The sequence below is a fragment of the Petaurus breviceps genome, unplaced genomic scaffold (assembly GCF_028583685.1).
Source record: "Petaurus breviceps papuanus isolate PSGF00001 unplaced genomic scaffold, PetGlider_PUasm1.0 207, whole genome shotgun sequence".
Taxonomy (NCBI): domain Eukaryota; kingdom Metazoa; phylum Chordata; class Mammalia; order Diprotodontia; family Petauridae; genus Petaurus; species Petaurus breviceps.
The window spans coordinates 29,691,224-29,706,254 of NW_027185850.1; the positions used below are offsets into that span (position 1 = coordinate 29,691,224).

The following is a 15,031-nucleotide window of genomic DNA, read 5'->3' on the forward strand; positions in this document are numbered from 1 at the left end:
CCTCAGACACTTAACACAAAACTAGCCATGAGACTTTGGGCAAGTCACTTAACCCCAGTTGCTCTACCTTTCCCCCTCCAAAAAGAAAAATCAAGAAAGAAATGATGAACAGGCAGACTTCAGAGAAACCTGGAAAGACTTATAACGAGTGAGGAGAGCAGGACCAGGACAATATTGTACATAGTAACAGTGTGCAAGGACTGATTTTGATAGACTTAGACATTCTCAGCAATGCAAGGACCTAAAACACAATTCCAAAGGACACATGATGGAAAATGCCACATCCAGAGAAGCAACTATGGAGTCAGAGTGATGAAGAACAAAGCAGTCTATTTTCTTTTTTTGTTTGTCGGTTTTTTTGTTTGTTTGTTTTTGCTTTGGGGGGGGGTGTTTTTTTTTTCTTTCTTTCTCATGGTTTTTCCCATTCATTTTAATTCTTCTATGCAGTGTGACTAATGTGAGAATGTAGAGCCCGTATCAGATTGCAAGCTGTCTTGGAGAAGGAAGGGGAGAAAATTTAAGACTTATGGAAGTGAATGTTGAAAACTAAAAATAAATAATTTAATAAAGAAATAACAGAAAAGATAATAACAAATTGCATTTATCGAGCACTTGAAGATTTATAAAGCACTTTTCAAATGTCTCAGCCTCCCCTCACAACCCTGGCAGGATGGGTGCTATTATTTTCTCCATTTTACCAATGAGGAAACTAAAGTAGATACAGTTAAAGTGACTGACCCAAGATCACATAGCTAAAAGAGTCTGAGGTTGGATTTGAACTCAGATATTCTTGAATCCAGTCTAGCACTCTACCTACTATCCATATTTATATTATCCAACCTCTTCTGGGCCCTTACTGCAGCAAAGCAGTCTTCCTTTTATTCTTCCCTAGTTGCATCTATATCATTCACTCCTTTTTCTCAGCTGAGAATCTAGCCTCATTTGAGAAAATTGAGACCATTCTATGTGAACTCTGCTTAGATTCTCTTCATCTCAAAACCTCCTGACATCAGCCCCCACTCTTCCTTCCTGCCAGTCTCAGATAGAGATGACTCTTATCCTCACCAGTGTCAACACCTCTCTGTATGCCCTGAATCCTCTCCCCTTACATCTCCAGCCGACTGCATTCTAGAAGCATCCCTCTCTGTTGCATCTTCAGAAAATCTTCTTCTCCTGGTTCTGTCCTTGCCTTCGGATATGCCCTCAGTTCCCCCATTCTTTAAAAAAAAATACCTCAAATTTGACATGTCCAAAACTAAACTCATTATCTTCCCAGATTCTCTCCTTTTTAAAACTTCCTCATTTCTGTCAAAGTCACCATCATCTTTCCAGTCTCCTAGGTTCATAACTTCTGTTTTGTCCTGAATTCTTCCCTCTCCATCTGCCCACATACCCAGTCAGTCATCAAATCCTGCCCTTTCTATCTTTACAACAACTCTCACATCTGACCCTTCCCAGTGTTCTTAAATGGTCTTGCTTATTATATAAGTCGCTGACTACCAGCCTAGCTGCCAGGGAAGGAAGGAGTCCAGGTGGATTCTTTGTCCAAACTAAGAATGTTTTAGATTTCTAATGGAAGAGTCACAAGTGAGATGGTATGGCAAGGACCAAGCATTCTAAAGTTTAAAGCCTGTAAGAGATGATCCATGGAAGTCCCCAGTCCCAGATCTTGCCTGACAAAATTCTTATTATGTGTTTGCTTAGAGCCCTTCCAGCACCACCCCTCCCATTGAGATTAGTTCCTGCCGCCTAACCAAGCTGACCCGTCGGACCACAGACAAAAAGAGTGAGTTCCTAAAGACTCTGAAGGATGACCGAAATGGAGAGATCTCAGAGAACCGAGAATGTGACAAACTGGAGGACGTAAGAGAAAAAGCCTTTCGTGGGGTGAGGGGGGTGGGGATGACACCTTGCTGGAAATTACGTCATCGTGTTTCTGAATCAATGTTGATCTGTAAACACTTGAATTTTCACTTTGGTGAAGGAGCTAATAAACCATTGCCATATTTATTAAGTATTAGTAATGCATAGATTGTAACCAGAAATACATTTGCAGTTTATCTACCCTAAAATACTTTTTTTTTTTCCTGGAAAAAGTTAAATCTTTTCTAGCATGTCTGTAACAAAGTGAAGTTTTAAAGCAACCCAGTGCCAAAAGCAAGGGCTAGATTAATAGCCATATTTGAATGAAAGCCCCAGTCCCAGTTACCTGACTGGCTTCTATTTCACTAAAATTGAAATTACCCCCTAAGGAAAAGATAATTTGACACAACCAGTACCAAATGCCTCTCATACCTCCACTGTAGCAGAGAAACAGAGCTGGGCTAAGATGGGGTCTCTGTTCTCAAAGTTGACCATCTAGTAGAGGCTAATACAAAACTTGGTTCTGATTAGCTCAAATACTGAGTCCCCCTGAAGTGGTCATTTGTATCCCCAATCACACTATTTCAGAGTTATGATTACGTTAAGTGTTTGGTTAAAGGCCAGCAGAACTATTCAGTGTCAATTCAAATAATGCAACCACTGCAGGGGATCCATTATTTGCACTAAGTGGAACTTAGTCTTGTGTATTTTTCACTGCCCACCATATATCTATAAGACAGATTTTCTTTTGGGTCTGATTCTCAATCGCAGGAGCCACTAGATTTCCTAGAACAGAGCTGGGTGGAGTGTGGTGCTCCCTTGCTTGAAAAGAGCGGCTGTGTTGAAGGTGCAGAGGAGAGTTTTCTGAAGAGACACATGTTTCTGAGGCTCAGGCAAATGCTGGTAGAAGATAAAAGCCTCCCATGGTCCTCATAAGAGGACTATCAGGAGGGCTAATGTTGAGAATGAGCTGAGACTGACCAGGGAAGCCAGGGACCACAAAATGATGTGGGCTTGTGTTTTTGTATAACCTATATTGAGGAAAAGAGGAGTCTCAAAGAAAAGACAGGTCTGCCCATGACCATGACAACTGGTGACAGAAGGTGCTCGATTTTTATACTTCTGTTCTCTGTTCCTATGAGAGTGACCTTTTGTCTACATAGAAATGGCTAGTAGGAAATTGATTCCCTAGATAAATAACTACCATTTTACAGTTGAGGAAGGTTCAGTAATTTGCCTGAGGTCACACAGCTAGTAAGTGTCCAAGGCAGAACTCTCCTTTCCATCTGGTTCCCCAGTATCTTCTGGTAAAAGAACTGGCAGCTGTGATCTCCAGAGCATTGTTAGTGATCATTGCAGGGGCGGCTAGGTGGCTCAGCGAGTAAGAGCACTGGCTCCAGTGTCGGGATGACCTGGATCAAATCCGGGCTCAGATACTCAGCACCACACCCAGAAATAACTGGCCGTGTAACCTTGAGCAAGTTACTTAACCCTGATTGCTTTAAAAAAAAAAGATCATTGTGAACCAGAGAGGCATCATGAGTGCTGATAAAAGGGCAAATATCTCCATCTTCCCAGAAGAGAAAGCAAATAGAATTTTCAGACTGCAGAGCAGTGAAGTGGACTTTGATTTGAAAGAAGATTATAGAGACTATTGTTAAAGATTGATACCAAGACCTGGAAAAGACTTGTAAGATTTAGTTCTTTAGAAACAAGGGATACCTCGCAGAGAAATGAAGATTTTCATAGTCAGGATAAAGATGGCCAAGACAAAATGCTGAAGACTTTAAAGGTTTTCATTCAGGAATTGAGAAAGAGGCAGGTTTGGAAAGCAACCAACTGGCTAAGAAAATGTCAGTCCTGGGTTTAGGTTTCTGGACCAAAACTTAAAATGTAGGAATAACTGGCCAGGAATAGAGTATACCAAACTGGAGTTGTTTCTTTTTTTTTATTTTTTTGTGGTTGGGGTTTTTTAAAGCTATTTTTGGAGTCTTAAAAGTCTAGTATAGGGAAATCTGCTTACTTCTAACATGGACAGCAGTCCCCAAGTGGATTACCAGCTTCCTTCAAGGCCCAGCCCAGCCCCACCCAGCGCAAGAGGCCTTTTCATCTCCCCAGCTCCTCCTCAGTGTGTGTCTGATGGTTACCTTAGTTATTTACACTCAAAGGGCTAGACACCAGGCCCACATCATTTTCAGTTACATTCAGAGCCATAATTGGGAAATAGATAACGATTTATTGAATGTGTAACAAGACAAATAAAAATAGTACCTAAGTCAGTGAGTGGCCCACAGGGTCCTTATGGATGGATTAGAGGCCCCAGTTTTTATTTGAATTTAACTTCACTGCTATTAGAGTATGAGCCTCTGAAGATTAGGGCCAGGTTGGCCTTTGTTTTCCTAGTGCCTGGCATATAGTAAATGGCAGACAAATGCCAGTTATCCTCGGGGCGGCTAGGTGGTGCAGTGATAGAGCACCGGCCCTGGAGTCAGGAGGACCTGAGTTCATATCCAGCCTCAGACACTTAACACAAAAACTAGCCATGTGACCTTGGGCAAGTTACTCAGTGCCACTTGCCCTCCAAAAATAAAAAAAAATGCCTATTGTCCTCCTGCATGTTGTTGGAGATTCTGGGTCAGGCCAGGAGATTGTACTTGGTGTCCTCAGAGCTCTCAAATGTTAGAAAGATGATAACGAGGAATGTGGGCTGAAAGGGAACAGTGGAGAACAAGGCCAAAAAGTAAGTTATGGGGCTTTTAAATGCCAATACATAGGAATGTTACAGTTAACTGTAGTATCAGTGAGGTACAAACCAAAGTGTTTCACGGCACAGAGACCACCCAGTGGACAGAGTGCCAAAGCTAGCAAGAGGAAGACCCACATTCAAACCCTGCTTCAAATACTTGCTAACTATGCGACCCTGGGCAAGTCACATAACCTCTCTTTGCCTCAGTTTCCTTACCTGTAGAATGGGGAATCATAATATCACAATGTCTGGCACTTAATAGGTATTTAATAAATGTTTATTCACTTTCATGTGTGAAGGGGTAAGGGTGAGGCAGACCAAAGAATCCAAGAAGCCTTTCTGGAGGAGGGAGCCTGTGACTTGAGCTTTAAAGGATATATAGGAATTAAATAAGCAGTTCCTAGGTAGTGCATCCCAGGTATGGACAGAGAACAACATGGGCCTGAGGAAGAGGAGACCTTCTGGAAAAGTCTGGCCACACCAGTTTGTGGAGGACCTGAGTGTCACATACAGGAATTTGAACTGACGCAAGAGTCAGGAGGGATACGCTCAATATTTTGAGCAAAGGAATTAAATAATCAGAGTTCTGCAGAAGAAAGATAGACCATGGAATGAAGACTGTGCTAATGGAGAGAAAACAGTCAGAAAAATGGCTGTCTGTTTGGGGGGCGGGGAGGGCATTGTAAAAGTCCAGGGGTTCAGATTAAGGGGAAGAGAGGGCTATGGGATCTCACAGTCTGTGTAGTAGAGCCCTCTCATTTTACAAAAGAGGAAACAGATTCAGTAGACACTATGGAAATAGGCTGGGAAGCTGACAAAAGAAATGTTTATCACAAGGTTACAAAAGTGGGCATCTGGGAAGAGCCAGAAATCAAGCCAGTTAAGGGAAGAAAGAACAAACTCAGTTTTAGATGTGCTGAGGTCGATATACTTACAGAACTAATATTCAAATTCAAGAATTCAGAAGACACAGGTTTGAATCCAAGCTCCAGGCTTCATTAACTTAAACCTTCAGCACTTCCTTTTCCTCCTGTTATGTGGAGATAAGAAAACTGAGGCTTCCTTTACTCTGAGGTGACTGGTGGCCCATTAGATAGAATGCAGGACCTGGAGGCCACAAGACTGAAGTTCCAGTGCAGCCTCAGACACTTACTATCCATGGGATCCTGGGCAAGTCACTGAGTTTACCTCAGTTTCTGTAGCTGTAAGATGGGGATAATAACTACCTACCTCACAGGGTTTCTGTGTATAGTATTTGTTGCTATGCTGTATTCTTTGTACTTAAAATAGCATCTAACACAAGGTGACAGTAAGACTTCTCTGTAAAAGAAATGTAAGTTGTTTATCATGTGTTAATAGGAAGAGGCTGAAACCCTGGGATTGCCAGGGGGGAAGCTAGGGATCCTCAATTAGGGATTGGGAAGAGTCTGGATGGAGTGAAGAATCCCAGCATCATAAATCAGTCTGCCCAGAGGTACCCCCCAGGATACCATTCCCAGCTTTTGTTTGGTGACCCCCAAGGAAGGGGAGGTGTCTCTCCCACTCTGTGACTGCTCTCATAGTTAGCAAGTCTTTCCTGACATCAGCCTGAATTGTCTGCTTTGCACCTTCTTGTACCTCATCCTGCTCTCTACAAATCTAATCCCTCCGCCACTTGCCAGCCCTTTCCAGACATGAACCCATCTGTCATGTCCTTCCCTGAATCTTCTCTTCTCCAGGTTCCACATCATGAATGGAAGGCCCTTCCCCATCTCGATTGCCCTCCGGGCATTCCCAACTGATGAATGTCCTTTATTTTGGTACCCAGAACTGAGCTCAAGACTCCTTCCCAGGTAGACTCATCCCTATAGCCAAGCCTCGCCTATCAAGGATCTGGACACAGCTGTTTAGTATGTCACCTGTCCTTCTAGCTTTGCAGCATCTGCAGATTTGATCAGCAGTACCTTCTCAGCCTTTATCCACATCATGGATAAGAATGTTAAACAGCACAGTTCGAGCACAGGTCCCTGGAGCATTCCACTGAAGACCTTGGTGACATTGAACTGTTAATAATTGATCTTTGGATCTGGCCATCCCACTCACACTGAATCCATCTTAACTGTTACCCTTCAAAAACTAAAATGCAGGGGTCATGAACCTCCCATATCTTCTCTTCAAGCTATCCTTGAAAGGTTCTTTTTCCTTGATAGTTTGATTGCCTTTTTTTCCATTATCTTGACCTAAATTGTATTGAAGCAAACTCACCCCTCACTATTAGTAGTTTTAGAGTGTTTCCAAGCACAGCAGTCACAGAGTAGTACTTCTTGCCACCAGGGTCCTTTGTAAGTTTGAGCAGAGTCATATTGGAAAAAAACAAACTTAGGATCTCAAGAGCATCCCACCCTGTTGTGCTTCAGTCCAGAATCCTGGAGCCCGTCCTGGAATCCATAACAACCCAGCTCATTCCTAAGCTGAATGTGTTCCTCATTCTGTTAACTCATCCCTTTCTTCTTTTCTTCTTTGGACATCATTGAGGAGGGGATTTTCAGGAAACCCAAGCTACACTTGAGAACCCTCATCTTGCTACTTGTTTTAAGTCTTAGATCCAAGCCAGTAGGGCTTGGAGCTAAAAAAGAGACAACCATCCACATCCATAACAGGAAATATTTATCAAGCAACCATTTGCTTGCTACTTATTGGTAGTCTTAGTCCTCTTATCACAGAAACCTAAGTAGTTGTCCAAACTCTGTTAGGGTCTTAGATTTAGAGTTCAGTGAGCTGTCAGTGGAGATATTATGTTGTCATACAGTAGCAAGCTTGTTCCTGTCTTAAGTGAATTTTACTGTGCTTTCCATCCATCAGAGGGCCAGGGTTAGGACTTGGTGGTAGGTCACCTTGGGTGCTAGCTTCAGTCTCGATTAGGAAATCTGTCCCCCTCATATAAGTCTTTTATTACTCCACTCAGCCCTGGTTTTCAAGGGTATTATATAGATCATTAGCCAACGTAAGAAAAATGGTTCCAGTGAAGTGGGCCAAAACTCAGCCAGGACAGCAGCCTCTTGTACTCCTTTGGGAGTTGGTTAACCCTGTAAACTCACATTTCTCTTGGGGAAAAGAACTGCTCAAGATGAAGGAAAATCATACTGTGCTTGGGACTGCTCATTTGCAAAGGGTCATTTTCCCAGGTGATTTCTTTCTCCCCTGCTGCAGATGGAGGGGAACAGCACACCAGAACCAAAGGAAAATGGGGAAGAAGGTTGCCGTCAGAATGGCCTCACTCTCCCCCTGATGGAGAAGAGAGAAGGCCTTTCTCTGTCATTGGAAGCTGAACACAGGTGAGTGAAAGAAAACCAAGTATGGCGAGTATTGCTTAGTGTAAAAGGTTAGCTTGTGGGTACGTGGGGACCTGCAGGCCACAGGCAGGTTGTCATTTCAGGAAAGGGTTACCGAGCATCTCATCGCAGAAATCCTGAGCCCTGCACTGGCCCCAAAGCAAGAGTGAACTTGTTATATCTGGAGCTACTTTTGTGTCAGGAACAGTTAATAGCATTGGAGCAGGGGGAAGTCAGCAGAAAGAATTCCTTAATTAAGACACTATTGAGTCTTCCTTCTGAGAACTTCCTATTCCTGTTCCCTTTTCTCTGTCCCTGTATCCATCTTCATTCTGCTTTTCGTCCTCATCTCTAATCCCCAGTTAGTTGGTTCTGGCAATTGGTAACATTTGTCCCTTGGAATCCCTTTGGTGACCTTCGCCATCTTGAATGTCCCAGTTAGTGTGGATAATGAACCCTCTAGAGTGGTCACTGCTTAGAGTTATGCTTGTGTAAAGTGCAGTCATTGGAAGTAGGTGGCGTGACTTTGGATGGTGTGACTGCTTCTGAGAAGTCCTTCTTCATCCTCACCAGGACCTGGCTGTAGTTTGGTGCTGGCTGTTTCTGGGCCTCGCTGCTCCCCGTGTTCACTTGCTGAGGGAAGCAAGACAGGAGAGAGCCAGAAGCTCTTGGGCTTCTCTCATCTTCCCTGTTCCCACTGATCCTTTCCTTCTGTTGGACCAGGTTATTGAAAGCAATGGGCTGGCAGGAATACCCAGAGAATGATGAGAATTGTCTTCCCCTCACAGAGGACGAGCTGAGAGAGTTCCACATGAAGACAGAGAAGGTATGGCTGCCCCACCCTCCTCCCACTGCACCAGGGCAGCTTTGCTGAGGCCCTGAAAACTTACTTCTTCTCCTCATCCCCCACCCCCCAGAGCCCCTTCCCACAGTGATTGTCTCCTTCCTCCCTCCCCCAGCTAAGAAGAAACGGCTTTGGGAGGAACGGCTTCTCTCAGAGCCGCCACCTCTCTGGCCTCTTCGCCACTTGGAGAAACGCTTTGAAACCCGAGGCTGAGGACTCGGGCACCGAGACAAGCAGCAGCGAAACTTCGGATGACGAGGCCTGAGCCGAGTGACCTGTCCAGTTCCGCTCCCTGTCAGGGTTGTATAAATGAACGTTCTTTTTCCTTTCTTTGTTCATTGCTGTTGAATCCTTCGTGCACAAAGGGAATGATCCCAAAGAAGAGAGATTGGCTTGTTTGGCTTTTTTTTTCCTTTTTTTTTTTTGTTTTTTTTTGTTTTGTTCAGCCTGTTCTATGCTTAATAGAGGCAAGTTTGTATAGCTGGGAAATTTGTGACAAAAAAATAAATATATAAGTACACACATACACACAAATTTCTGTGTGCAGCTATGTGTGTAGGACAGTTAATGTGTCTGGGACAGTAAAAAGTGTCTCACAGAGCTGGTGGCAGAAGTGAGCAAGAGCCGGACCTTGGCAGCCATAGCTTTCTAACACAGCCTCGCCCACCCCAGCCAGCCCTCCCTGCCTGCCCTGGGTCCTTGGGAGCCCAGGGCCACTCACAATGTGCTCAAACAATCATTGTCAATGACAAAATGACTATGGAAGTTATAATTGTGTTAAATTAATGCAAATAACATGGATTTTTATTTTTCTTTTATTTTTGGCGGCTCGGGCAGCTTTCATCACTTAACCAAGCATTTGTGGGTTTCCTTTTTTCCTTTTTGGGTACAGCTGTAAAATATTTGGATATAGGAATTGTTGTGTTCTTCTTGCAGCCTTGATATTCAGGGTGGATTGTAAAATATAAATTTTTGTGAGATTTCAAAGATTAAGATTATTTTGATAACATTATTTACAGATTTTAAAAAGTGGTTATCACATGAGTCTGTATAAGGGGAAAAACTACTGCATCAAAAATGACTAACTTGGAATAAATATTTTGCATCAGTTTGCCAATTGGAATCGTCCTTCTTGTGGGAGAGTTTGGTTTTAAGGAGTGTTCCCAATTTTTTTCTGGTGATGCTGTTGGTTTATAAATCTGGGGACAGATCCTTGTGTGTTTGCCAAAATTTTTCTTGGAAGCTGTTAGAAGTCCTTGGTGCCTCTGCGAATAACATTCCAGGCCTTTCATCTAAGGAAAAGGCTATGTCCTATTCCATCCCACCTCTTTTTCCAGCATCCTGCAGTGCTTTCCCCTCCATTGCTTCTGGAATAAAGGAGGCAGGCTTGGGCTTTACTCCCCACCCTGGAGTACCACACACGTACTCACACACACCCCTCTCTGTTTTCAGCAATTCTCTGGCATTGGTAGTTTGGTTCATGTTGCATGTTATTTGGATGTTTTTCCTGGGCTTAGTCACAGTTCCCAATCTCCATAAGTCACACAGGCCGGTGTGGAGACCCTGCTCTTCTCTGTGCTGACATGAGCTGCCAGGCCCCCAGGAGTCAATCTCTGCAGCTACTTCTTGAAGCCTGGGCCTTCAGGACAGTGTCCTGGGCTACGCCTTTGCTTGTGGGACCCACAAGCTCAGCCAAGAGACAGGGTGAGGAGGGGAGGCTTTTTGGAAGCCTCATTGTTGGGGGGGTGGGGATGACAGTGCATTGTGAAAGTGTATGACAGTTACTAAACATCCCTTGCATGCAGAATCCCAAATGAGCTTGGGGAATTGCTGGTTTTAGAGGAGATAAAAGGCCCTTGCCTGTCCTCCTAAAGCTGATGGCACTGGCACATGGAGATGGTTAGGGGACTCTGGCATAAGACAACAAGGAGGGTCAGTATGAGGTCAGAGGGTACCCTGGTAAATCAGAGAAGGCTTCCTATTGGAGACTATTTGAGCAGTGAACAGTCATGGAATCTCAGAGACAGAAAGGATGCCCCCCAGGTTCTCCAACACTAGTGTGTATTTGAAAGGATCTCCACTGTCCCACTCCTCCAGCTTCTGCTTGGAAGACTCCCAGTGCAGGGAAATCCACTGTCTTAAGGGCAGTTCATTACACTTTAAATAGGGAGTTTTTCCTTAAATTGGGTGGAAATTTGCCTTCCCAGTTTTCCTCTATTAATTATTAATTATAACAGCTAACATTTCTTTAAGGCTTTCAGGTTTTCAAAATACTTTGCATCAGTTCATTTGATTCCCACAACAACCCTGGGAGGTAGGCACTATTATTATTCCATTTACAGATGAGAAAACTGAGACTCCAAGAAATTAAGCTGTATGTCCATTCTTAGATCTAGTGTCAGATGTGAAATTTTAATCCAGGTCCTCCCAGCCCTGCATCTGTCACTAAGGAAGTAGCTGGAACTCAGTTTGGAAAGGAGAAAAAATGTCAAAATCCCCACAAAGGCAGGACGTTATTGCAACATAAGAACCAACCCACAGAAGAGAAAACCTGGAAGACTTGTATGCACTGATATGAAATGAGCCAAACTGGAGGAAAAACTTAGGCAGTAAACACAGTGTAAGGAGGATTCAGAAAGACTACTCCAGAGGCCAGAGGGGAAGTGCAAATGTGGCCTGTCTTTGGGTATGATGTGTTGTGCCAAACAATGGCAATTTGTTACAAAGGTTTTGCTTTTGGTTTTCTATTGAGAATGAGTTGAAAAGGGGAAATTGATAATGGTTGCCAAATAAAAAGAAGAGAACCATTGAAGAAAATCTTAATATGTCGAAGAGAACAGAGGGAAATAAACAAGGAGGACAGCTTGGAGTGTTGCCTGCAGGATTTACAGACTTAAAAGGAAAAGCAAACTGTAAGTAACAGACATATTTTCCTGTGTAGACCCCGTTTTCTGTTCTGCTTTTAATGTAGAAATGCTCATTTTATTTGGTTTTTGTTTGTGACAGAATAAAAATATATGTTCCTTTTCCCTCGGGCAAGAAAGCCAAAGACTCAAGTAGTGGCAAAGAGTTCCTTAGGACCACCAGTGGAAGGAAAAGGATTAAAAATCCCACTCCATTTAATTTGAAGTACCTACTCTGTACCTAGCCCTGGGATCCACAGAAGGAAACCTATGGGAGACCAGGGTAGGATCTTATTTGAATATGAGAGCCCAGCAGGAAGGAGAGAATGCCAGTGGAGTCTACTGCCCTCCTTCTAGAGGAAGGAGAAACCATCCCAAAAGCAAAGGCCAGTCCAGGGCATATCTGAAGTCACTGGAGGGGATTCCGGGAGGACTCTAGTCAGAGCCTGAGTTGGGAAAACCAGAGTTCTTGGAGTCTTGAGTCTTAACAACCACACTCAAGAGCGGTCCAGCCCTGCCCATTCCATTCAGTTGCTGAACCAAGCCAAAAGCCTCCTCCAGCCAAAATAGCGAAGTAGAGAAGAGGAGGAGATCAAGGAAAACTCCAAATACCCTAAGAGCATACCTTGCTTTGAGAGTTGCCCAAGATGTCTTCTTCTGGGGAAGAATGGAGCAAAGGGTGGGATAATCATGGAGGAAGAGAGGGGGGAAAGAGAGCCCATCAAACTCAGTTTCACCTGAACTAGACAAAGGATGAAGACTAAACACAATTACCCACATGCATGCAGAGATTTTGGTATAAAGATACATTAAACTCGAAAGAGGAGAGAGCAGGGACAAGGGATAGGCAGAGAGGAATCAGCAATGATGAGAGGTAAGGGAATAATCAAGCAAAACAAGCTTGAATTTTAGAGGAATGTACAGGGGCATTGAAAGGAAGGGAATAAAAGCCTGAGGTAAGGAGAAGGGAAAAAGAAGAACTGCAAGAAAGAGGAAATAAGCCATTTCATTTGTAGCTCACACATGTAAAGCAAACACCCTCTGTTTTACACACCTTCCTGTTTGTAAGGAGGAACATGGGAGGAAAAAGGTACATTACAGTGACAGGATGGAGAGAAGGGCATCTAATAGTCATAACCCTGAATATGAATGGGATTGACTCACCTGTGAAAATGGAAGAGGGTAGTAGACCGGATTAGAAAACAATTTTGATAATGTGTTGTTTAGAAGAAATACACTTTAAACACCAAGATTCACATAGAGTTAGAAGGAAGGATTGGAATAAAATTTGTGCTTCAGCTGAACTCAAAAAGAAAGAGGTACAATCATGTTTTTAGATAAGGCTGTAGAAAGTACATGTTACATACAAATAGATATGCAGGAAAATGTTATACTTGAAGACACCATAGATAATAAGTCAATGTCAATACTTAATTGATACATGCTTAATGGCATTGCATCTAAATATTTAAAGAAGTTTTGCAAATTGGAACAAGAAATAAATACTAAAACTATAACAGTGAGGGACCTTAATATATGCCTTTCTGATCTAGATAAATTAACCAAAAGAAAATAAAGTTAAATATATGAATAAAACTTTAGAAAATTTAGAGATGATAGTGTTCTAGCATTTACTGAATGAGAATAGAAAGGAATTTATATAACTTTTTTATAAATAACAGCTTTACAAAAATTGACCCATGTTTTAGGCATAAATGTAGAAAAGTAGAAATGCTAAATATATCTACTAATAATAAATTATATTCAACAAAGGATCCTTAAAGAATTAAAAAGTAGTTTGAGACATATAATTTTTTTAAATAGTGACTCAATGGCTAAGATTTATATAGCTCTTACTATGTGCAAACTGTTTTATAATTATTTCATTTGATCCTCACAGCCTTATACCCATTTTACAGATGAGGTTGTGACTTAACCTGGGGTCTTATAGCTAGTTAAGTGTCTAAGGGTGAATTTGAACTCAGATCATTCTAATTTCGTCAGACACTCTATATACCTAACTGCTGATGATAGAGAATTTCATCAATAAAAATTTCAATAATGAGATAAAATGCCAAAACTTATAGGAAGCAACTCTTGGGGAGGAAATATATATGTCTCTAAATACCATGTTTCCCCGATAATTAAGACCTATCCCGAAAATAAGCCCTCCCCTTACTGTGTAAGATTCCTCGAAAATAAGCCCTATTGAGATTGCTACTGTATTGAAGGTGATCCCCTGCCCTACACGCTACATTACGGTACCCTCTCTATGCACCGGGTTCCCCCCCCCCGTGCGGGTGAAACGCACGCCGCGCTCCGAGCTGCATCCAATCAGAGCTGCAGCAGTGAGCGCGTCATCCTGTTCTTCCCCAGTGATTTGCTTGCTGGCACCATTGAGAGCAGTGCCACGGAGGAGAGCTGAGGCAGGACAACATAAGCCCTCCCCTGAAAATAAACCCTCTGGTGTTTTTCTTTCCAAAAAAATTAATAAGACAGTGTCTTATTATCGGGGAAACATGGTACTTATCAAAAAAAGAAAGAACAAGGGCGGGTAGGTGGCGCAGTGAATAGAGCACCGGCCCTGGAGTCAGGAGGACCTACGTTCAAATCCAACTTCAGACACTTAACACAAAAACTAGCTGTGTGACCTTGGGCAAGTCACTTAACCCCAATTGCCCTCCAAAAAGAAAGAACAAATCAGTGAACTGGGCATGCAACTTAAAAAGCTTGAGTAACAAAATAAAAAGATTTCCCACTAAATAGAAACGATCAAGAAAATTATTGGTTTTGCCCAATTATATACTAACAAACTGATAATTTAGAAGAAATGAATAAATACTTAGAAAAAATATGAAATGCCCAGATTAACCAAAGAAAAAAGACTAAATAATGCAATATAACATGAAGACATTGAATAAGTTGTAAATGAACTCCCAAAGAAATAACTCCAGTACCAGATGGATTTATAAATGAATTTTTATCACACATTCCAGGAACAATCAATTCCAATTCTACACAAAATGTTTGCAATAAGGGGCGGCTAGGTGGCACAGTGAGTAAAGCGCTGGCCCCGGAGTCAGGAGAACCCAAGTTCGGTTCCGGCCTCAGACACGTAACACCCACACACAAAAAAAACTAGCCATGTAACCTTGGTCAAGTTACTTAACCCCAACTGCCCTCCAAAAAGGCAAAAAAAAAAAAGTTTGCAATAAGAAAGCATCCTTCAAGTCTCTATGATAATGGTCTTAATACCTGTATCAGGGAGAGACAAAGCAGAGAAAAAAATCTAAAGAACAAAATTCCCAAATGAACATTGATTTTTTTTAAATGTGTCTGTTGGCAATGGTACAATATTTAACAA

The 15,031-nt window shown here is 42.4% G+C and overlaps 2 protein-coding genes across 5 annotated transcripts in view; one reads left to right on the forward strand and one right to left on the reverse strand.

Annotated features, from left to right (window-relative positions):
- Positions 1-9,881, forward strand: part of LOC138165024 (vasculin-like protein 1) — an 80,738-nt gene extending 70,857 nt beyond the window's left edge. For all 4 annotated transcript variants that reach the window (XM_069093087.1, XM_069093090.1, XM_069093088.1 and 1 more), the window contains 4 exons: positions 1,705-1,863; positions 7,799-7,923; positions 8,644-8,746; positions 8,880-9,881. In XM_069093087.1, coding sequence (XP_068949188.1) covers positions 1,705-1,863; positions 7,799-7,923; positions 8,644-8,746; positions 8,880-9,029 — 537 coding nt within the window. In that variant the 3' untranslated portion in view covers positions 9,030-9,881. The remainder of the gene's footprint in view (positions 1-1,704; positions 1,864-7,798; positions 7,924-8,643; positions 8,747-8,879) is intronic.
- The window catches only part of LOC138165029 (nuclear autoantigenic sperm protein-like), a 570,370-nt gene that overhangs the window by 397,136 nt on the left and 158,203 nt on the right, over positions 1-15,031 (reverse strand). The window lies entirely within an intron of this gene.